Source organism: Ceratotherium simum, chromosome 10 (genome assembly GCF_057802395.1).
Source record: "Ceratotherium simum simum isolate JZ-2026a chromosome 10, ASM5780239v1, whole genome shotgun sequence".
Taxonomy (NCBI): domain Eukaryota; kingdom Metazoa; phylum Chordata; class Mammalia; order Perissodactyla; family Rhinocerotidae; genus Ceratotherium; species Ceratotherium simum.
In genome coordinates this window covers 70,474,258-70,498,150 of record NC_141909.1, presented here as the reverse complement: position 1 = coordinate 70,498,150, position 23,893 = coordinate 70,474,258, and the positions used below count along the sequence as shown (strand labels likewise).

Sequence of the window (23,893 nt, the reverse complement as noted above, 5' to 3'; positions counted from 1 at the left end):
GTGTTAAATATATATCACAGTTAAATCATGCAGAAAAAAGGGCTTTTTTCGCTTTTGAAATTTCAACTGCATATATAAAGGCTTGAGTAAAATGGGTGACAGATTTGTAATGTTCTCAAGTGGAACAATTTATATTTTATGATTTCCAAGACCAACAAGGTGAAATACATGATGTTAAAATATGGACTTAAATGCCTGTAACTAGTAATATGAACTTAAATGTCTGTAATTCCAAACAGAATCTCAGCCAGGATTTTTGCAAAATTGACAAGCTGCTTCTCACATTTATATGAAAACACAAAGGCCAAAGACTGACAAAGGCAACCTTGAATAAGAAGAACAAAAAGAGTCAAACTACCAGAAACCAAGACCTAATTAAAAAGCTATAGTAATCAAGACAGCATGGTATCTATGCCTGGATAGAGAGATAGATCAATGGAGCAGATGATGGAGTTCAGAAACAAATCCACATATATATGGTCATCTCCACATATATATGGTCATCTGATTTTGGCCAGGTGAGCCTGCAGTGCAGTGGAGAAAGGCCTTTCTATAAAGAATGTGGGCATAACTGGATATCCACATGGAAAAAAATGTATCATGACCCTTATGTCATACACCACGCAAGATAATCAATTCCAGTGAATGTAAAATCTAAATATGAAAATTAAACAATAAAGCTTAAAAAAAACCCACAGGAGAATATCTTCATTCCTTTGGAGTAGGTAAAGATCTTTTAAAATAGTATGTACCAGGCTACATTAAAATGAAGAACTTCTGTTCATCAAAAGAAACCATTAATAGAGTTCAAAGCCAAACCACACCTAGGAAAGAGATATTTACAATACATATGTTTGAAAAGAAACAAACCAATAAGAGAGACAATCCAATAAAAAATTGGCAAAAAGACTTAAATAGGCACTTTACAAAAGAATATTCTGATCACCAATAGGCACATGATAAAATGCTCAACATCATTAATTGTTGGGGTAATTAAAACCGTAAAAGAGATTCTTCTACAAACCGACCAGAAGGGCTAAAATTCAAAAGGCTTGCTGGTTGGTGAGGATATTGAGACATTGTAACCTCTGTGCATTGCTGGGAATGTAAAATGGTGCAGCTGCCATGAAAAACAGGATGGTAATTACTTAAAAAATTAAACATAGAATTATTGCATGATATAGCAATTCCACTTCTGGGTATATACCCCAAAGAATTGAAATCAGGAGCTTGAACAGATATTTGTATACCAATGCTCATAGCAGCATTATTCACAAAGGCCAAAAGATAGAAACAAGCCAAATGTCTGTTGACAGATAAATGGATAAATAAATTATGGTACACAAAAATGTATATGTGGTATATACAATGGAATAGTCAGCCTTGAAAGAAATTAAGTTCTGATACATGTTACAACATATAGTAAGTGAAGTAAAACCAGACACAATAGCACAAATATTATATGGTTCCACTTATAAAGGTAACTAGACTAGTCAAATTCATAGTGGACAGAAAGTAGAATGGTGGTTGCCAGAGCCTGGGGATTACCAACATGGGGAGTTACTGTTTAATAGGTGCAGAGTTCCAGATTGGGATGATGAAAAATTTCTGGAGTTGAATGGTGGTGATGGTTACACAACAACATGAATGTACTTAATCCTATTGAACTGTACACTTAAAAATGGTTCAAATTGTAAATTTTATGTTATGTATATTTTACCACAATGAAAAAGATGCTTTTTAGGAAGGATGTGAAATATGTAACTTTCGTTCCTTGCTGGTGGGTATATAAACTGGTGCAAATATTTTGGAAAACTCTTGTCAGGATCTACTGCAACTGAATTTATGCCTATCCTTATCACCCAGGAATTTAATTGCTAGATGTATGTATCCAATAGAAATTAGTATATATCTCAAAAACATGTACAAGAATATTCAGCAATATTCTTCTTAGTAGCCAAAACATGGAAACAACCCAAATGTCCATCAACAGTACAATAAATAAATAAATTGAGATATATTGATCAGGACTGGCTAAATAATTTACAGAGCCCAGTGCAAAAAGAATATGCAGGTGCCTTGTTAAGAAATTATTAAGAACTTCAAGATGGCAATAGCAGAGCATTAAACCAAACAAGAGGCTACATGGCACCGCACAGGTGACATTCCCATGAAGCCTGTCCTGATATTAATACAATGGAATACTACACTGTAATAAAAATAGGTACGACCTATTGCTACATATAACAAATGGATGAATTTCTCAGACATATAATGAGTAAAAGAAGTCAGACACAAAAGAAAATATACTATATGATTTCATTTACATGAAGATTAAAAACAGAGAAAATAATATATGATGATAGCAATTAGACTAGTGGCTACTCTGTGGGCTATTTGAATGGGAAGGGCATGAAAGGGCCTTCTAGGGTTGTGGAAATGTTCTATATCTTGATCTGGATTGTGATTATGCAGATATATACATATATAAAAACATAAATAACAATACATGTCAGATTGACTATAAAAGCACCCCATGGCGTCAGCTGCTCCTACCCTCCAGTCACTTCCATCCAGGCACAGATCTGAATCTCGTGCTCTGACTCCTGTTGCATGGGTGGTGTTGCATTGTCCCATGGCTCAGAGAGCAGGGGAGGAAGACGTTTCATGCTCTCTGATTCATGGCACCCACATTTCCATTGTCCACTACCAATATCTGTTGTCCTGAGACGCTCCTCAGAGCCAGGGACACCAGCAGTGCCAGTTCACACCCAGCAGACTCAGAAATCTATCTAGCACACTTAGGTCATGAACAAAAGTACCTCACATGACCAAGAAAACCTACGTTGTGGTGCACCATGGCTGTACTCTGCCTTCATTTTTGTAATACATTATTTCAGGGGATCCTCCTCTTTTCATTGCAATGTAATCAATAGATTCACCAGAAGAAAAAGAAAATACACATTTAGAAGGAAAACAATTTTTGTATTAAAAATAAAATAAAATTAGAACAAAATTTACTCTAGCAATAGAGGTCATCCAGTAAGCACATATTCCTGACCGGTGACAATTGGCTGAAGTGGCCCTTGACGTATAATGTGCCCACAGTCTTTGATTTCCTGGATTTCCTTTTTGAAGCAATGCACCTGTCAACTGCAAAGGGCAAAGGGGCACCAGCCAGAGAACTGTCTGCCTCCCCACTCAACTTGAGAATGCTTGGCATTTTGATGAAGTGCTATTTTGCTTTTTAGGTGAAGAATACTTCTCTGCTATGCATCAATGTCTCCGATAAATTATGGCTATTATTTCTGTTGTAATTATCTTTATAAAAATTCAGTCTTTAATATCTTGGGATATTTTAAGACTGTGTGCAAATTTAATATGAAAAGTACAAGCCCATTATTATCTGTTCTCTTGGAAAATGGGAGAATAAATGGATAAGGAAATGGATAACAGACAAGAAAAAATGGTGGAATTGTTAGGTTTTGGTAGCATGGGCACTGACAGAGCCTGCTCAGCACACAGGCTCAGCACAGAACTAGGTATGTGTTGAGGATTACCACTCTCAAGGGAAACCCTCAACCAACAGGGTATGGGAGCTGGTGGATGAGTGTTTCTCCCCACCCCTCCTTGATAGACAATTCAAAGAAATATTCTGTACATTCCTCAAAAAGTCCCCAGAGCCATCAAGCCCCAAATGCCCACAGAGGTGGTCTTGCTAACACCCCCTTGCTTTGGATTACTTCCTCCCCTGTTTCACTTTCCTCAGTCCCTCATTGCTGATCCATGTGATCATCTCCCAAATAAATTACCTGCTCTGCTTTCAGGAAGGGGTGGAGCAACCCAGGCTAAGATGCAGGGACCCAGCGTCCATCCATCTAGGGCCTCAACTATCCCCTAGAACCTCAGAGCCCTCCTCTGGGTTCTCTGCATCAAACGGAGAATGAGGGAACAAGGTGTGGAGAAGCACCCAGGAGTTTCAATATTATAGGCTGGAAATGGTGCCCATCACAGCAGCTATGGATGTGCTACGTTTCCATTGGCCAGACTCAGTCATATGATTCCACTAACTCCACAGAGGATGCTGGAGAAAGTACTGTGTACTCAGGAGGAGCAGGAAAGAGATTTGGTGAATACAGAGCATTGTCTCTGCCACAATTCACCACGAATTTTACATGTCTTCTCTCCCTTTGTGAGTTTTAAACTATTGTTCTCAAGTTATTTGCACCAAGGTCTCTGCTCACTTATTTCAGAAAGATAAATTTCACATTATTGCCACAAAATTACCACAATGAAATGTGACATTATATAAAGCTCCTGTGAGAAATCTCTGTTTAAAATTTTTTCCAGCTTACTATTTAATGTTATTTCTAAAGTGCAGAGAGGGATCTGCCTGTTGGTCCTGCCTCAAATAAGAGAATGGAATTATAATTGACGCTATGAATATAATTACCAATTATAATTGATCACTACCAATCAGAGAATAAAGGATAAGAAAAAGGGCCAGAACACTGTCTCACTTTTAAATAGAGGCCAGTATGCTGGTAAATTTTTCTATTTACACTCTCTGAAAAGGAAGGTCCAAATCTGCTCAGACACATTAAAAAAGAAAACTCACGAGCATGGGGGTAAAGACAAAGTGATCACTTTTTTTTTTTTTAAATATTGTTTTGAATAGAGAATAAAGAGGAAGTAAAATTACACTGTGAAGTTAATAAAAGAAACCTCAACTAAATTGGAGTGGTGAAGGCCTGTAGTGGAGCTCACATACCCTTTCATACAGTCAATTATTCCAGGAAAAGACAGAGACATAGGCTTGCATCTCTGACAGGAAGGTGTTTTCTACTCTACTACCCAGCAGGAGGAAGGAAGATTTCTCTTCCCAAGCAGCAATAGCCCAGCCAATGACAGAGGTAGCAACACAGCCAATGAGAAGTCCCAGTTTCCTCCAATGGACTTTTTGTTTATTACAGCCCCTCCCAACTCCCCTTTCTCCTCTATAACACCAAACCCTTTCCTTTGTTTCTCTGGATTTGCCAATGGTCCGCCATAGTGTGCATATCCTGAATTGCAATTCTTTTGGTTGTTCCCGGAAAAACTCGTTTTGTGGTAAAACAACTGGCCAATTTACTTTTTATGTTGACAACACATACACTCTTAACAAGTCTCTTGGCCTCTTGAAATCATGAAGTTTCTGCCTCATTATTTTTCTTTAAATGACTAAAATTAGATCCAGCCTAGAGAAGAAACTTACTCCTGATTCTGGTGAGAACCGATTACAGATCTGCCCCAGTAAAGTGCACGGGGATGAACTGCCAAGGGTTAGGAGCAAAAGAGCCCGGATAACACGATCCTTCATCTTGAGGGCCTGTGGAAGGTTTGGTTGGTTCTTCATAGCCCTCAGTTACAGGTACAAGATGACAGCTTTATCATTTTTGTTCAGCTGACCTCAGTGCAGATTTAACCTTGGTGTATTCTTACCATCTCTGTATTCATGTCCCCTCATTCATACATACATTCATGTATGTCTCTTCTTAATAAAACATAACTACTAATTATTGAGGGCCTTCTCTGTGGTAGGTGTTTACATTACCTCACTTAATCCTCAAATGAGCCATGTAAAGCAAGTTTCATTAACCACATTTTGAGCTGAGGAACCTGAGTCATTAAGTGATTGGAGCTGCGGTGTGCTGGCCACTGCTTTATATTCATACTATCTTCTCTGAACACTTCTTTCATGTTCTGGCTCTCCCCTGAGGATGCTACTTCCTCTGCAGCCATCTCTCACATCCTCTGTATTCAAGGGTCTGGAGTAGGATTGCCAGATAAAATACAGAACATCCAATTAGATTTTAATTTCAGATAAACAGTAATATATGTATATTTGTATAAGTATGACCATGCAACATTACTGCAAATATTGCATGGAGTTACTTACTAAAAAGTTATCTGAAATTCAGATTTAACTGGGCCTCCTGTGTTTTCATTTGTGAAATCTGGCAACCCTAGGTGAGCTAAGTGTCTTTCCTGTGTATCCTTGTCCCCGTCACACCATTTCTCCTTTAGAACCTCTGGCAACTTTGAAACATGTCTTCAGACTCCTGTCTCCACTCCTCCTCCTTTTTGAAGTTGCCTGTCATGCTCATTGTCACTAATGTTAATTCATTGATCATTTTAGCACCTGGTTCATTTTCTTCTGAGTAATTATTTCCATTATTATTTTTCTTGATTCTAGTATCCACAAAGATGACACTTCAGTACTTTCGCTTCTGATTTCCTTTACCTTCTAATTTCAAACACTTTTCCCTCCATCCGAATTCAACAGGGGAGAAGCATAGGGAGTGTGGAGATTGCAGTATTAAATAGAGTGGTCAGGGAAGCCTCACTGAAGAGATGACTTTGAGCAAACACCCTGAAGGAAGTGAGGGACCCAGCTTTGTTGACACAGACAAAAGCGTTCCAGGAAGAGGAAATAGTTAAGTGCAAAGGCCTGGAGGTAGAAGCCTCCTAGGCTTGTTTCAGAAAGTTTCTTGAGAACAGGGATGAGATACAATCTCCTTATTAATTGTGGTCACAGGATATCTTTGCCCACAGGAATAATTCAGTAAATATGATGATTCATAAAAGAGTAAAATAAATTCTTGTTTGATAAATAAATGTGGGAGGGACCTTTATAGAAGGTTATTAAACATTTGGAAATCAATTCCTGTCCTGTGACAACTTGCAATCAAATGACAGCATTTAGATTCTGAATAACATGTAAAATAAAAGCATAAATTAAATAAGGAATTACTATTATGTACAATTAGAAAAGTGCATTTGAGAGGTGTAGTTTGAGGGGCCGCATTTCTGTAGTTTTTCATAACCTTTAGATTCTTTTGCTTTCAATCCAGTAGAAATCTTGAGGCATGGAGATAAGGAAAGACAGCGAAGATTAGATATTATTTTTAGCAATTAATTCAATAAAGATTTACTGGGTGCCTGCTAAGTGAGAAAAGCCCCAAGCCGGATATATTCTAGTGCCAGGAACAGGCTCCACACAGTAAATATTTCGCAGGTTTCTGTAGAACGAAAGGCTGATTGGATGAATGAATGAACGAACGGAATGAATCGACGAGAGTGGCTTCTCTGAGGTACACAGATTTGACGCCTAGACAATCAGGGCCAAATTTCCAATTTTGCTTAATAATTCCTGGAGTATCACGGGGTGAGAACAGAAAGAAAATGATCAAATAAAACAATGACCATTAAGACTGGGCGTTACCGACGCCGCGGCTAAATCTGTCCGCGCTACGCTTCCGTAGTCTTTCCGTCCTGTAGTCCTTTACGCGACCGCGGCCGGTAGTGACGTCACGAGATTTGGAGCTCGCGGGAAAAGTCGTCTCCGCGTTCGGGTGGAGAGCGCGCGCGCGCGCGCGGGACTTTCAAGTGTGGAGCCCCGGGAACTCGAGCCGACATGAGCCTCTGGGTGGATAAATACCGGCCCTGCTCCTTGGGGCGGCTGGACTATCACAAGGAGCAGGCGGCCCAGCTGCGCAACCTGGTGAGTCAGCGGAACGGGCGGGCAAAGGGGAGGTCCCCTGCGCGGGGGCTTCGGGCCCGTGAGGAGCGGTGCGTCGCCCTCCCCCCTCAGAACGTGATAGATGCTGGAGAAAAGAAAAACGGGGAACGGGGAGAGAATGTGGGCGTGCGGGTTTTGCTTGTAAACGAGAAAAGTCTCACTGAGAATTGTCGTCTGAGCCGGGACGTGAAGGCAGTGAGAAAGCCCTCAATACAAAAGGCGAGGGAAGAGTGGGCCGGGAAGGGGGAAGGGCAAGTGCAAAATAACCGAGGCAGGAGTGTGCACAGCCTATTCTAGGAGCCTCCAGAAGCCCAGTGGAGCTAGATAGTAGCGCGCCGGCGGGCAGAGTAATAGGAAATGGGGGAGCGTGTGGGGGGGGGGAGTGCGGATCCAGTAGATCCTTGGTGAGATGACAGGCCGTCGGAGGGTTTTGAGTAGGGAAGTGACATCGTCTGACTGACTTAACAGGCTTACTTAAAATTCTTGGTGTCATTGCCCTCATTTACAAAAAGGAAGGTATCGGATTTATTAATTCCTAAAGTCGTTTCTAATTCTAAAACAGGTTGTGTTAGGTTGTCCCTGAGTTTAATTCCTTATGGAAGATTTTTTTTCTTTTCCCCGTCTTGATGCCTGTTTTTTTTGTCGTAGTTGATAAAAGTGTCTAATGGCAATGTTTTGTGAAAAGCAAACTGAATCTTGTAGGGAATGGAGAGGTAAGAAGGGTCTGGAGGAGAAAAATTTAGTGTCTTGGGAAGCTGTTTATCCGCTCCTTTTAAGGGCCTAAAAGTACCATATGCTGATGGAAGTATTTTTGCTCAGCACTCTGGTCTTCCCACACCCACCTTTTTCAGATTTACAGGTACTATTTGCTAAGTATTATTTAAAAATGAAAAATATCTATTCTTCTATCCTTATGTATGAAAGGCGATAGAAAAGTTGATAGTGTTGTGAGATTGAAGGTTTTTTTTCTAGTTTTCTTCATTAATTATTGGTATTCCACCTATACTAATTTAAAATATGTCTATTACAGCTGTATACTTCATTTATAGACAAATTGCATTTTCCTACAATAGCTTTGACTTCACCTTTCTTAGTCATAGGATACATTTTATTTTACTTTCTATGCCCATTTTTTTGTTGTACAGAATTTGGAATAAATATTTTGGATGAAAATTTAATATACTGGTCTTATGTGTTAATAGATTTGCTTTTCAAAAATGTTCACCTGTTTAGTGTTGAATTTACAACTTAATAAAACTATGAGACATTTAAAGCATACCTTTTATTTTTGGGGAGATTGAAGTTTTAAAAACGAAGGCAGTAAGTATTCGTGGAGCACCTACTATTTTCCATGTACTGTATTAGGTGAATAGTCCTTTCCTGGAGACTCTTTTTTTCAGTGCCAGAGATAGATGAGTTTAGAAAGTATTGAAATTCACTGTAATAAGCACTTCTTTTAAGACGCTCATTCTTTTTTTCTGTAATGGTTATTTACAAAACTGTGGCACCACAAGATTTTATGCACCTGAAGGTAAGGTCTGTGTTCTCGTCATCCTCATAGCCTTCAATGCACTGATTCCCAAACCTGACCAATGGTCACAGTCACCTGGGAAGCTTGTACTGCAAGGCAGCGCTGTCAGTGCCCTACCCCATCCCCTTGCTCTTAACTCGTAAGTGCACACAGACTGACTTCCAACTCCCTGCATCTGCGCTTCCTGAAGGCTTTCTCTTGCTGACACCCCTAAGCAGACTTGAAATGCCTGGAAATTAATGCCTTCTCTTTCCCCCTATCCCCAATGGATTGATGAGAGCATATCATACTCCAGCTTTACCACCCCTTGGGTGGGTTAATTCCATAGGGTATTTTTTTTACTGACTTTGAGTGTCCCCGCAGGATCAAGCCCCAGATGCCCAGAGTGGTATTTAAGTTCATAACATACTCTTGTTGGCTGCTTTGCTTTCCTTGTTTTACTTTTCTGCTCCATTACAAAGTTTTCGTTTACCTCCTAAATAAATGAGATGCACTCATTTGTTTTTTATCATAAGGACTGTTTGTAGAAGCTCAAACTAAGACAGACATCGATCTCAGTTACTGCGTCATAATCTCATGGATGGTGACCAGTAATCAGTCAGTCTTTTTATTTTAAAAAGTTCTCTAGGCTTTTCTGACAGTTAGCCAGGTTTGGGAGTTCTTGCTTTCTAGCACATAGTGTTGTGTCCTGCATGTACTATACTAGGTATATAAGTTATATAAAATTTATGCCAGGAGAATAATCAACATTTCAGAGCTAATTAAAGAAAAATCTGTCTCTCTGTATATATATGCACATACACATATATGTTTGAAGTTCATAGGTAGACACACAAAATATTTGATACTTAAAAAGTAGTTTAATTCTACCTAGAACACTTGTTTGACTAGGGAAAATGCCTCGTTCTTTATTTTCCAGGTGCAGTGTGGTGACTTTCCTCATCTGTTAGTGTATGGACCGTCAGGTGCTGGAAAAAAGACAAGAATTATGTGTATTTTACGTGAACTTTATGGTGTTGGAGTGGAAAAATTGAGAATTGAACATCAGACCATCACAGTAAGCATTTCACTTTGAGGCCCTGCGAATATTTATGGCAGGCATTTTCAATCCTCATTATATATGCCACACACCCCTTACCATTGCTGCCCAATGTATGATTTAAGTAAGAATTTCATAGGTAATTCTGGTGAACAGGATTGAGAGCTACTGATTTATAGACCTAAATATTAAAACTAGACCAAAGTCAGTTGTGTTAGAGAGGAAATATGAGCAACAGGAGATTTTGGGTAAAATGTAGGTGGTGGGATTTATTTCAGATTACCTAGTAAATCAGTGGCTTGGCTGGAGCTAGAACTCAAGTTTCTAAAGTTCGTTGTTCTGAGAACAATAGGGGGTATGGAAAGTGAATGAGAAAAATTTTAAATGTGGCATCAGGCACCTTGGTAAAGATTGGGCAACTCACTCACTGGGAAAGAAGGTTTGAACCTCTGGGATGTTCCGAGTTCCCATGATCTTGCCCTGGCTGAGCTTTCCAGCCTCATACCATGCAATGCATTTTCATACTCTTTCCTTAGAGATGATGTTTGAGATCTAGCTGAAATATGTCATCTCAGAAGTGCTGCCCAACCCTGTTAGAATTAATTTTTCCTTCTACAGCCTATAGTTTATACTTTTTAGAGTACTTTATTTTGCCTTGATTATAGTTGTTTATACATCTTCTATTTGATAAGATTGTTTGAAAATTTTGTAAGGAACATGTCATATTCATTTTCATATTCTTCACAGCCCCTGGTGTAGTGTCTTATACATATTAGGCACTGAAAAAAATGGCATGCTGAGTGACTGGATGGTAGGTAGTGCTGTTAGAATCTTTAGGAGAATAAATGGATTTTAGGTTAATGTGGATTAGCTTGTATTTAGACACATTGAATCTGAGGTGTTGGTGGTACATCCTGGTGGAAATTCCTATAAAAGGTGCAGGGACAAATTTAAGAAGAAAGATGTGGGATCTGTGGGAAGAAAACTGTAATATCTTATAAAAGAACAAAAAACAAGAGCTGATCAACTGGAAGGATGCAGCATGTTCTTAGATGGGAGGCTTAATATTTAAAAATATCTGTTCTCCCCAAGTTACAGTATAAATTTCAATGAAATCCCAATTAAAATCCAACTTTTTAAAAAAAATTTTTTTTGGTGAGGAAGATTGGCCCTGAGCTAACATCTGTTGCCAATCCTCTCTTTTGCTGAGGAAGATTGGCCCTGAGCTAACATCTGTGCCAATCTTCCTCTATTTGTTGTATGTGGGACACTGCCACAGCATGGCTTGATCAGTGGTGTGTAGGTCCGCACCTGGGGTCCAAACCTGTCAACTCCATGCCACCAAAGTAGAGTGCATGAACTTAACCACTACGCCACCAGGCCAGCCCCCAACTTTTTAATTATATGAAATGATCTTAAAGTACATATGGAAGAATACGTTTCTGAGACTAGCTAAAGTAATTTTGGAAAAGATTTTGTGAAGTGGGACTTGTGTTACCAGATATTAAGTCATATTGTATGGCTAGTGTAATCAAAACAATATTGTATTGGCACGGGAATAAAGAATTAGATCAGTGGAACTGAATAGAGAGCCCAGAAATATGACAAAGGATCTATTTCAAATCGGTAGGAAAAGGATGAGTCACCAAAACGTGCTAGCATAACTGGTTATCTACCCAGAAGAAAATAAAGTTGAATCTCTTAACACATAATTTATAAAGATAAATTGCAGATGAATTAAAGACTTACATGTTAAAATGAAACACTAAATTTCTTAAAATAAAATTTCTTAGACTATATGAACACCTGTGGGTCAAGAATACCTTTTAATAGAAAACATGGAAGCTGTGGAAGAAAAAATATATACTTGGGTATATTGAATTTTAAAAGTTTGTATGACAGAAGATAACACATAAAATCAATAGAAAAATGAGATTGTCAAAAAATATTTGAAAGGAGTGTGTTAGATGAAAGATTTTACAAAATGACAATGGAAAGACAGCCTGGTAGAAAATTGAATAAAAAATCACAGGAGAGAAATATAAATGGCTAATAAACATATGCAAAGATGTTTAACTTTTGTGATACTCGAGGAGAAGCAGTGTGAGTGTATTATATACTCATAAAATTGGCAAAAATTGAAGGCATGATAAAACCTACTACAGGTGGGGAACATTGGCGAAGAGTATTCATTGCCAGTGGAAAAGTGAGTTGTTAGGTTTTTTTGGAAAGCAGGCTGGTTATACATATACACACACATACATATAAAAGTTTAGAAAACGTACTATCTTCAGCAAATCATTTATTGAGAATCTATTACATAGAAATGAAAGCAGTGCATGAGATGTGTGTACAAGGATGTTAATTGTAGAATTGACATGGCAAAAAGCAAGAAGCAAAATGCCCATCTGTATGACTGGCTTTGGGACATCCATGTTATAGGTTGATAAACAGCTATAACACCCTATACCAGTTGTCTGAGAGGGATTGCCTAGATGTATTGTTAAGTAGGAAAAGCAAAACACAGAGAAATATATATGATTCCTCTTTATTTTTTACAAGAAACTCCATATAAACATATGGAAATATATTTGTGTGTGTTTATTTTTGTGTGTTATCATGGAAAAGACTGACAGGACATACACAGATTGTTTACAGTGATAATCTGCTGATAACTGGGGATGGTTCGGAGATTTCTGGAGGTAAAGGAGAAAAGTAATCACAATAAAAACATAATGTGTGATATGACCCGATTTATATAAAAACATTTATCTGCACATTAAGAAAAGAATGGGATTAATGAAGTTAAAACATTAGTGGTGTATCGAAAGTTTTTTTTTTAGTAAGTATAAATTGTTTATATAATTAAAAAACAATGAAATACAGAAAAGAGGAGAAATAGCCAATAAATAAATGTTAAAAAAATGTTTTCTTTGTCCACAGACTCCATCTAAAAAGAAAATTGAAATTAGCACTATTGCAAGCAATTACCACCTTGAAGTTAATCCCAGGTAAGTTGCAATTATATAGAAATAAGCATTTTTAGAATAGTGGTGTTCAGACTTTTTTTTTTTTTAAAGAGCAGAACCCTTTCTTGAAATAAAATCATGTATGGAAACACAGTATATAAAACAGATAAAAATGAAGCTGCCCTGTGTGAATAGGGAGCCTAGAACCTTCTTTCCCTTCTCCCCAGAACCACTTTCACTTCTCTCTGAGATCCCTGAGTCAAATAATTTTAATTAAGTTTTCTTGCTCTGCAGAGTTCAATGTTTTATGCAAAGTATGTTGCATAGTCAGTAATTTTTTGTTAAATTATATTGACTCAGAACTGCTGAGCAAAGTGTGTTTAAAAAGTTTGTAAAGTCTGGAGTGAATATTTCAGAAAGTGAATTTGGATTATCAGATCTTTCTTTGCCATTTCCTTTGTTTCTTGATTAGAGGGTATTATAATAGTCCACCAACCAATGTCTATATTATCTATCATGAGATAGTAAGATTAGGATCTTGTTGGGAGGCACGTTGAAAACTCATGCCACAGCATTTAAGTAATGCTTACACTAAATGGTGTAGAAATGATTGTGTTGGGGGCAAAGTTGGCTAAACCTTCAGGGTTCTATGGGAAATGTTTTTGAAGAACAGAATCAAGCATATCTTCAGGCAAAGGCAGCTTTATGGGCAATGGCATAGAGACGAGAATATCCATTTCAAGACTGAATGGAGCAGGAGGAATAGAATTGTAAGCTAATGTGTATTCAGTAGCAGGCACTGTGTGAAAAGCTTTACGTGGATTATTATATTTAGTTTTCATAACAGACAGGTATCATTATTTTCCCTAGATATGTCAAAGAAAATTAAGAGAAATAAGGTTGGTGGGAAAAGGTCTGATCATAAAAGTAGAGAGAGTGTTAATTCCATAGATAAAAGGGAAATGTTTTGGATTCTTGACTAGGAAAGGAACACTCCAGGTATGTTGATCTGATAGTAGTGAATTGAGAAAGACTTAATGGCTGTTTGGGAAAATAAACTAAAGCTGATTGCTTTGCCCTCTTTTTCTCATTGTGAGTTCCTCTGTAGCAAGAATAGCCAATTAAAGATTAAGCTGATTGTTTTTCAGGTGTTTGACATTCAGCCTGAATTAACCAGGTGATTTATGTTGGTCTGTGAGGTGCATGACTTAAGTGGTAAAGCAATGATGTGGGCATAAATGACAGGTAATGCCTATAAGAAGTCAACAGCTTACAGAGATCTGACTTTGTATCTTAGACACCATTTGCTTATCCCATCCTCTTGCTTAGACCCTGAATCAGCTCCGTGCTAGTGTTGGGAGCAGACTTGACTAGGCTTGTTTCTCTCTCAGACCTTTGCTATTTTCGTGATGGGGAAGAGGAATAGAGATTACATTTGTTTCAAAGAGTTATTTTTATATTTTGAGAATATAATATAATATATTCTTATATTAAGAAATTAGCTGTAACTAGTTATTAACTATAGTGGGTACAGAAGTGTCAAAGTATTTGATAAACTGTTAATTATTAGTTATTACTCTTTTTAAGTAACTGTAAACTTAATATAAGAACATGTTTAGTGTTTTCAGTGATATTAATCACATTGTAATTGAGTACTGGAATATTGTTAGTATTTAAATGACCCTAAAATACTTCACTTTTAAAGGTTTGTGAATGTAATTAGGTGTTACTAATTTTGATTAAAATTTTAACCACTTAAGATCTGTAACATTTTTCTAATAATAACAGATTAAGAATAAAGGCATAATACTTTCTAAATATTTACGTGTATATTTACCATCATTTTTCTTTTGTAAAGTGATGCTGGAAATAGTGACCGGGTAGTAATTCAGGAGATGTTGAAAACAGTAGCACAATCACAGCAACTTGAAACAAATTCTCAAAGAGATTTTAAAGGTATGTGATAAAAAGATTTTTTTTTTGTGAGGCAGACACTTAAATTGTAAGCAGTGGGTATAAGAGAAAATGTAGTGGGAAATGTAAATTCCATCCATTTAGCAAATATTTATTAACCTGTTTTTCTATGCCAAGCATTATGCTACCTTTTTTTTTGGATATAAAAATGAATAAAAGAGGCATGAACTCTGTGCTCATGGGAGTTTATAGTCTAATGGAATTGAATTTTGGTGCAAAGAGGACTATTTGTGCCACCCATATGTTATTTTAGAACTAGATGAGTAATGAAAACGCTTAATTAAAAATAAGAAATTGCATTATTTAAAGATAACTGTTCTTAGGACTTAAAGATAACTGTTCTTTGGACCAAAGTTATACATTCATTATCAAATATTTAAATAAACAAAAAGAAAATTAAAATCAACTATAATCCCACCATCCAGAGACAGTTACTGTTAACTTTTTTCTCAGTACCTTCTAGTATTATTTATATATGCCTACATTTTAACTGAAGATTTTGTGATGATAAATATGCCAGCATTTAACATTTTTGATATAGTTTGCCAAATTCTTCATCTGAAAGAGAGTATAGATTTATACTACCACCAGCAGTGTTTGGGAGTGCCCATTTCTCCCCAACATTTATCAACACCGGATAATTATTTTTAATCTTTGTCAGTTGGAGAAAATTGTTTGTATTTTTTCTTTAGTGAATGTGATAATTTTTCTTTTGATCATTGCTCATTTTACTGTTTGTGAATTGCCTGTGCATATTCTAGCCTATTTCTTATCTTTCCACTTGATTCTCTGTATTTCAAAATAAATTTACATTTACTTATTTATTTTTTGCCACTATAAATGGAGTCTTATTTATTCTTTTTTGTTTACATATATGACAGCTATTGATGTTTATACCTTAATTTATATCCTACTATGTTGTTAAATTCTCTTATTGTTTGTAATAGCCTTTCCGTTGTTTCTTTTGGTTTTTCAGATATACATTCATATCATCTGTCAATAGAGATAATTTTTCCTCTTCCTCTCCAATTTGTATGGCTTTGTATACTTTCTCTTATCTAACTGTTTGCTAGCACCTCCAATATAATGTTTAATAGTAGCAGAGATAGATAGTGGACATCCTTGTTATGACTCTGGAAGGAGAACCTCAGGGTTTCCACATTTAGTTAATGGCTGGATTTTGGCCTGAGGTATATCTGATCATGATAAGAAAATATTTATCAATTCCTATTTTATTGAATGTTTCTAACATGAACATGTAAATTTTTTCAAATCCTTCTTCTGCATCCATGAATGTGGTTTTATGATTTTTCTTCTTAGTTCTATTAATACCATATTATATTACTGGATCTTCTAGTGAAATTGCTTTCCATTTCTGGAGTAAACTTCACTTGGTCATGAAGTGTTAATTTTTAAAATAGGTTGCCTACCACTGATTTATTTTTGTATCAGTTGGTCTGTAGTACTTTTTGTTCGGTGTGCTCTTTATCAGATTTTTGGATTAATCTCCTTGTCTTTATTTTTCTTATTCTGTTCAATTTAGATTCTATTTCCAGAATTTCTCCTCAGTGTGGAGCAGTGTCTCGGAAGGGGGCTTCGTTTTGTTATTTTCAGTTTACTGCTCTGTCAAACGTTATTGCATCAAAGTTCATTTGCTCTCACCCATGAATTGAGCCTTAGGGATACTGTTTTCAAATTGGCGCATGATGCTTTCCAGCGTGTTCTCTTGTGGGTGATTTGGGATTCTCCTGTTCTAAAGGCTGTCAAAAACCTAGTGGATTCCAACCAGTTCCTCCCATAGTTGCTTGTTCTCATTTGCTAATATTTGAGGGTCTTAGGTAAAGTTTGTCACCTAGTTTTGATGTAAATGTTGTCCATGAGTCTTGGGTCTTAGAATCTTTAGTTGTTCTGGCTGTTTTTTGGGAGACATCCAAATGCTACACTGCTACCACTGCCATCTTCTAGAAATAATTTAATATAATGAAAAATACAACAGTTGGCTTTAGTCCCTACCTACATATTATTCCTGAAACACTTTAAGGCCAGTCCTTGACTATTGCCAGGTGGAATCTTACTATACAAGTGACTAGATGTCTTTTTGTCTTGTTGGCTACATCTCTTGCGCCAGTGCTTTCCAAAGTATATTCCTTAGAATGCTAACGTTTAAGATGTTCCACAGAAATGTGCTCCTAAGATAAAATATTTGGGGAAAATGCAGCACAGTATGTCCTTGTCTTGGTGATTGTCTGGAACTGTCTCTGCCTCTTTCTAAATGGTGATTTTTAGTGTATATAAATGTAAAAAAGGCTGCAATAAATTCTACAACATAGTAATAACCTCTTTAACTTCATTTAGCCTAGTGTTTCTCAGGCTTGTTTGATTATAGAACTTTTAAAAATAAAATAAGTATTCTCACCACACCTCTAACTTTTGTATGTCCTTGACAAAGGGAAGAGTAGTATATCAGGCTTATTATTTAGGATTTCACTCTGAATAATGAGGAGGAAGAGAAAGAGATAGATACTCAAGTTAACATTTGTTTTGTTTCTCCTTGACTCAGTGGTATTATTGACAGAGGTTGACAAACTCACCAAAGATGCTCAACATGCCTTGCGTAGAACCATGGAAAAGTATATGTCCACCTGCAGATTGATCTTGTGTTGCAATTCTACATCTAAAGTGATACCACCTATTCGTAGTAGGTGCCTGGCAGTTCGTGTGCCTGCTCCCAGCATTGAAGATGTAAGTCATGTTAAACTTTTCAGAAAAAATGCAGTTCAGCATCTGTGAGTACTGTGTGTGCATCCTATCGTGGTTTTTTTTTTTTTTGTAAAAATATAGTGAATTGTATTAGTAATTCAGGAACAGCTATGGCCTGGATGCTAACCATCAGTAGATGCATAAACAAATGTATATATACATATATATATATATATATGTATATATGGTAGTAAATACCAGATACCAATGTATAGAAAGTGTTCTCTTTAAATCATCTCTTACCTTAAATGAGTAGGTATTATGAATTTTACTAAACTAGTTAAGGGCTAGTTATTTAGTGTTTTCTACCTCAACCAGATTTAATTGGCTTTGGAGAAGACTTGAGTATGGAGGAAATAGATTTTGTAAGATGATTTGGGAATACCTAGTCCCTAGTTAAGGGACCAAAGTTAGTCTGAAACAACATAATACATAATTTTTTTCTTCATTATTCTTAATGGCTATCAGTAAAAATCCTAATTTCTCACAATAAGCAGCTTTCCTGCTGTTAATAGATTTGGGGCAATTTTATGCAAAGTAGGGATAATATTGTGACATGGTGTTAGTTGCAGAGGAGTGAATACCTGTATTCTAAGTTTCGCTTGTAAGAATTTGGGGAGTAATACAGTTGAAACAGTCTATAAAGCAGGGGGGACCACCAGGTTCCACCACTCCTGTGGGCACTGTTCGTGTCTTAGTACATGCAAATAACGCCCCCTGAGTCCTGCAGAATTCAGCCTGTGCAGCTCTACTTGGCAACCCTGTGAGCAGTGCCATTGCCACCAACTGTGGGACCCTGTGTCTCCTCCTCCCTGTTGCCTCAAGGAGGCTGGCAGGCTGGGAGCTGGGATCAGGTCTTCCTCCAGTTGCAGGGCCAGCTGCTGCCTCTTCCTGACAGCTAGGCTGGACCTCTGGCTTCCTGCTAAAGGAGCATATGGGTTAGGGTAAGATAGTGACAAAAAAAGGAGTCTATAAAGATAGTATCAACAGAAATTGTCTCAATATGCTGTTTGATGGATTGTCCCTTTTTGTTAATTATTTTATTTGTAGATTTGCCACGTGTTATCCACTGTGTGCAAGAAGGAAGGTTTGAATCTTCCTTCACAGCTGGCTCATAGACTTGCAGAGAAGTCTTGCAGAAATCTCAGAAAAGCCCTACTTATGTGTGAAGCCTGCAGAGTGCAACAGTGAGTGAAAGGGGTCAATTACGACAGGAAACATTTTGGGACATCAGCACACTTCATTTAATTTATTGTGTTCTCTTTTTGTCATGTAGATATCCTTTTACTGCAGATCAAGAAGTCCCTGAAACAGATTGGGAGGTGTATCTGAGGGAGACTGCCAATGCTATTGTCAGTCAGCAGACTCCACAAAGGTAACCAGTATAAAAGATAACCTTAAAAGTTTGATCGAGATGGTACAGATATTCTGAGTTTTAGGTTAGCTGTTTTATACTAACACCATGCAATTTAAAGTTATAATTAAATCTTAAATTTAAATACTAAACTTTTGAAGAAAAGGTAGGATTTAATTTTAGAAATTTAGTGGTTCAGAATAGTTGGTTTAGGGCCGGCTCCGTGGCTTAGCGGTTAAGTGCGCGTGCTCTGATGCTGGCGGCCAGGGTTCGGATCCCGGGCACGCCCCAGGGCGCCACTTCTCCGTCCAACCCGGGGCCGAGTCCCACGTACGGCAACTAGAAGGATGTGAACCTATGACATACAACTGTCTACTGGGGCTTTGAGGGGAAAAAAAATGAATAAATAAAATCAGAATAGTTGGTTTGTGGTATCATGGCTTTTTTTAAGCTATTGACAAATGCAGAACTTATACATAAATTAAAACAAATCTTGCAAGTTTTTGTTTTCCTTTCAGAATCTCAGATGACTTGAGCAAATAACTTCATCCTAGAGCTTCAGATTCTTCATTTGTATAATGAAGATACTATCATTACCCTGCCAAGAATACTTGTATCTTTGTTATGAAGAACAAAAGAGATTGTGTGATAGAACTAGAAAACCCTGTGCTCAAGTATGATGATAGGCTTTGTTAAGAATAATATTGTGTATATGCCATGAGTATTTAGGAAGTGTTTTGTGGTGCCTTTGCTGCACAGTTGTTTCCATTTACTTCTGTGGGTCTATTCAGTAGAGGACCATACTGAAAATACTTCAACCACTACTTGTTTGATTTATGATAATTTTGATTAAGAAGGGCAATCTGTTCTTCTCCAAATTAAGAGTGACAGTCTTAAGGCCCACTACCTTTGGGAAGCCTGAAGGTTCCTTCGGCTTGCTGAAACACAGTCTCCTACTCTTATTGCCTGTCGGAATTGAGAAACTATCTGGACTTTAGAGAAGGTTGTTGATTGTTTTAGGAAACAGACTAGCCTGAGTGCAACTACTAAAATGTAAGCTTCTCTGGTTTATATGAAAATAATCTTGAGGTGAATATGCTGTATTTCTCCTTTTGGGTAATACATCTGCAGAATGTTTATTTTTATAAGAGATTCTTCAAAGGAAATTATAAAATGTTCTCTTTGCCTACCATATAAATTAGTGGAGGTGGATAGTCATACATAATGGGTACTTAATATTTCATCAGAGTTTGCTTTGAATTCCTATAATTCAGTTATTTTAGTTGAAGACATTAATAGTTTTCAAAAAGTGCCAAACATTTTAAGTAGTCTCTTCAGAAAAGGAACCTTGACTTCAGGAAAAAGTGTGCATTCCATTATGTAAAATGTTTATAAGCAGTGAAGAAGTCTCAGCCTTACAGAGATAAAATTCAAACAGAGTGTCTTAGGAGCCTTTTACTTTCATGAGGTATTTCCACACTGAAGATGACTTTCTTGTTTTTGTTCTAATTTTAAAGAAGAAAAATTAATGGTAGTAGTAGAACTTTGCTACTTTTAAGAGGTTTAGGTACAGATGTTGCAGTATTTGACAGTTATTAGATTTATTTTTAAGACTTGAGTTGATTATTGCTTTGCTTAATTCTTCTAGCTGCCACTACGCTTTCCTCCAATTTTCCAGGTTTTGGCAGCTCATAAATGAACTTCTTCAAGAAGAGATGCCACTTCCTGTTTAGACTATCAGTTTTTTGGGAATTGATTCCATTGTGCTGCGTAAAAAGAAATTTCTCTCCTTTTCAGAAAGGCTTGGGGCTGTCCAGAAATACTAAGAGGGCTGGTGTTGTTCTAATCATTGGTCCACATAGTACTAAATGACTGCTTCTGATTTTTGACCCCTTAGTCTTGCTGTAATATTTATAGTCTTGATTCTTATTTGATCTTTCTTAGAAAAGTCATAATTTTCTAAATTGAATAGCAAGTAAGATTTAGTGAACAATTATTATGTTGGCTCCTAAGCTATATCTCATTTAATTCACATAACAGTCGTGTGAGGAAAGTATTATTACCATATTTATTTTGTGGATAAGAAAACTGATATTTTGGGAGGTAGTCATGTTTTTAGGGACATTCAGTTAGAAAGAGCCAGAGACAGTTCTAGAATACCATGTTTCTCTGACGGAAGAATTTGTACTCTTTATCTTTTGCAACTCCCAAGAAATAATGACTCAGACATAGTAAATGTAGAATGTATTCATTTTTTAGAAACTAAGTCATATTTGAAATGAACTCAGACTGAGATGATATGCATGTGAACATGCATGAGATGCAGAGTAGTTACAGGTCAGTTGTATAGGCAAATATATCCTGAATTAACTTTTCAGAAATAAGCTATATGCATACTTATTAAAATAATTTTCTACAGTCTGTCATTTATGTCTGTTTTTTTATGCTTTAATAATCAGGTTTTATTTTTGAGATAGACTACCATGTCGGAGAGGGAACAAGGGCTTTGGAGTCAGACTTGAATTAAAATTCTGTTTCAACTACACGAGTTTTGATGGAGGCTTAACCTCTCTGAACTTCAAGTCTTTTCAGTAAAAGCGAGTGGTGTTGTGATGAATAGTGTACTGCAGTGAACCTCATACAGAGTATGGGGTTAAGTAAGTGCTTTGGCAGACATTGGAAGGGTATGGGCTTTGGAGTGAGACAGATCTGTGCCTAAATCATGCCTCTACTGTGGTCAGCTTTGTCAGGTTACTTAAACCATCTGAGCCTTAGTTTTTTCATCTAAAAAATGGAGATAATGCTCCCTCACAGCTGGTATGAGGACTGAGTTAAATTATTTGTTACAGTGTCTTGCACATGGCAGGTGTTCAAAAAATGCTAGTTCTTTTTTTCACCTTATTTAGTTTTATTGTGGCACAGCTTCATACTCCTGGAGTCCCAGCAAAGGGGTCTGAACTTCTCTGTTTAAGAAATCTTTGATAAATAACTTCCCTGATTGATCTAAAATATGAAACATCTGTGATATTATTTTAGTAAAGATTCTGAACAGTATTTTCCCTTTTGGAGTAGGTAAGTATATATAGAGAGATAAAGATAATAATTGTTTTATGTGTATTTATAATTTTGTCACTTTTATTCTTGCTGTTTTAAAATGTCATAAGTATATTTCCCTCCTTCACCCTTTTCCCTCCTGAAAATGTTATGAGAAGGCCCTAAATTAAGGGCTCACAGAGGTTGGCATGTTCATATTCACTTAGGCAGCCTGGTTCTGTATCTACCTATAATCTCTTGTACTGCCTCTTCTGTGACAAGACAGCTTTGTTTCCCTGCCTTATTGGTTTTTTACTTTGAAGTCGAGGCAGTAGCTTTATATTATATATCATGCTTATATCTTTTTTCTCACTTGTGTAGTTGACTAGTGATTGTTAAATCTTTTCATGACAGTTTTCTAGATGTCCTAGCTATCATCTATCTGGAGAAAAAATAAGCATATTACTTGATATGTCATTAAAGTATGTTAAAATTCATAGTGTAAATAAGCTCAACCCTCACTATTCATGAAGTCTTAATTTTTATCTGGTACTTTCATGATATTTTGATATAACTAAGAACCCTGAATATAAATGTTGTCTGACTTTAAAACAGTTCTGAAAATATTCTTTTAGAAAAATGAACTGAAATTAGGAAAAGCTTCTATATGTGTGTCCTGAGTGTGATAAACCATTTAAGAAAATGTCTGTATTGGATCATCTAATTCATAAAGTAAGGTAGCATGCTAGGTACTTGGAAAAATTACCTCTTATTTTTATCACAAAATATACATTATTTTGTTTTATATAGGCTCCTTGAAGTTCGTGGCAGACTATACGAGCTTCTAACTCATTGTATTCCTCCTGAAATAATAATGAAGGTAACCTGATTTCAGATCTTGAACTGTTTATAACCATAAAATTTGGACTTTGGGTATGTGATCACAGGGCTTTTGCAGTGCTAAGATACGTTGTGACCTCTTTCTATCCAGCCCATTAATTAATTAATTAATTTTTACTTCTTTTTTGAATGAGAGAAATAAAAGCTTGTTCAGCTAATTTTTTTTTTAAATGATTACTTTTTAAATTACTAGTTATCTTTCTTCAGGGCCTTCTTTCAGAACTTCTACATAATTGTGATGGACAACTGAAAGGGGAAGTGGCCCAGATGGCAGCTTACTATGAACATCGTCTACAGCTGGGTAGCAAAGCCATTTATCACTTGGAAGCATTTGTGGCCAAATTTATGGCACTTTATAAGAAGTTCATGGAGGATGGATTGGAAGGCATGATGTTCTGACATCGATCAGTAATTCTTCCTAATACTTCTCAGTATCAGCATTTACATTCAGTTTATATTGGAAAAGCTGCAGGTAAAATAAACTAACTTTACTTAATCATGTCTTATTTGTGTTTTTTTGGTAATAATTTCTGTGTGAACCATTAGTCATTATCCTCTAAGTTAAATAATTGGTCCTATTCTTTTGAAATATATTGAAAGGACACAACTAGAAATTTTAAAGTCCAGGAACATGATTTTAGTTTACTTAAAAAAATTGTTATCCAAGTATGCAATGTTGATCGTCCTATTTTCCATCCAGTCTCTCACCTGCTGGAGAAATTTACACATAAACAAAGATTATTTTCTATCCTCCAGATGACCATTTTTGGCC

The 23,893-nt window shown here is 36.7% G+C and overlaps 1 protein-coding gene across 3 annotated transcripts; it reads left to right on the top strand.

Moving 5' to 3' along the window:
• The first annotated feature begins 7,364 nt into the window (after nucleotides 1–7,364).
• On the top strand, nucleotides 7,365–23,617 carry RFC3 (replication factor C subunit 3). 3 transcript variants are annotated; one of them, XM_004435317.3, is made up of 9 exons: nucleotides 7,365–7,543; nucleotides 10,012–10,149; nucleotides 13,075–13,142; nucleotides 14,959–15,056; nucleotides 17,635–17,816; nucleotides 18,885–19,021; nucleotides 19,111–19,209; nucleotides 23,032–23,101; nucleotides 23,329–23,617. In XM_004435317.3, exons 1-9 carry the CDS (start codon nucleotides 7,457–7,459, stop codon nucleotides 23,518–23,520), a joined length of 1,071 nt encoding a protein of 356 aa, XP_004435374.1. In that variant the 5' UTR covers nucleotides 7,365–7,456; the 3' UTR covers nucleotides 23,521–23,617. The 3 variants fall into 3 exon arrangements, with proteins under 3 accessions (XP_004435374.1, XP_087292329.1, XP_087292330.1); XM_087436203.1 differs by lacking the exon at nucleotides 7,365–7,543 and adding an exon at nucleotides 8,046–8,420; XM_087436204.1 differs by lacking the exons at nucleotides 7,365–7,543; nucleotides 10,012–10,149 and adding an exon at nucleotides 10,898–10,942.
• Nucleotides 23,618–23,893: the final 276 nt, after the last annotated feature.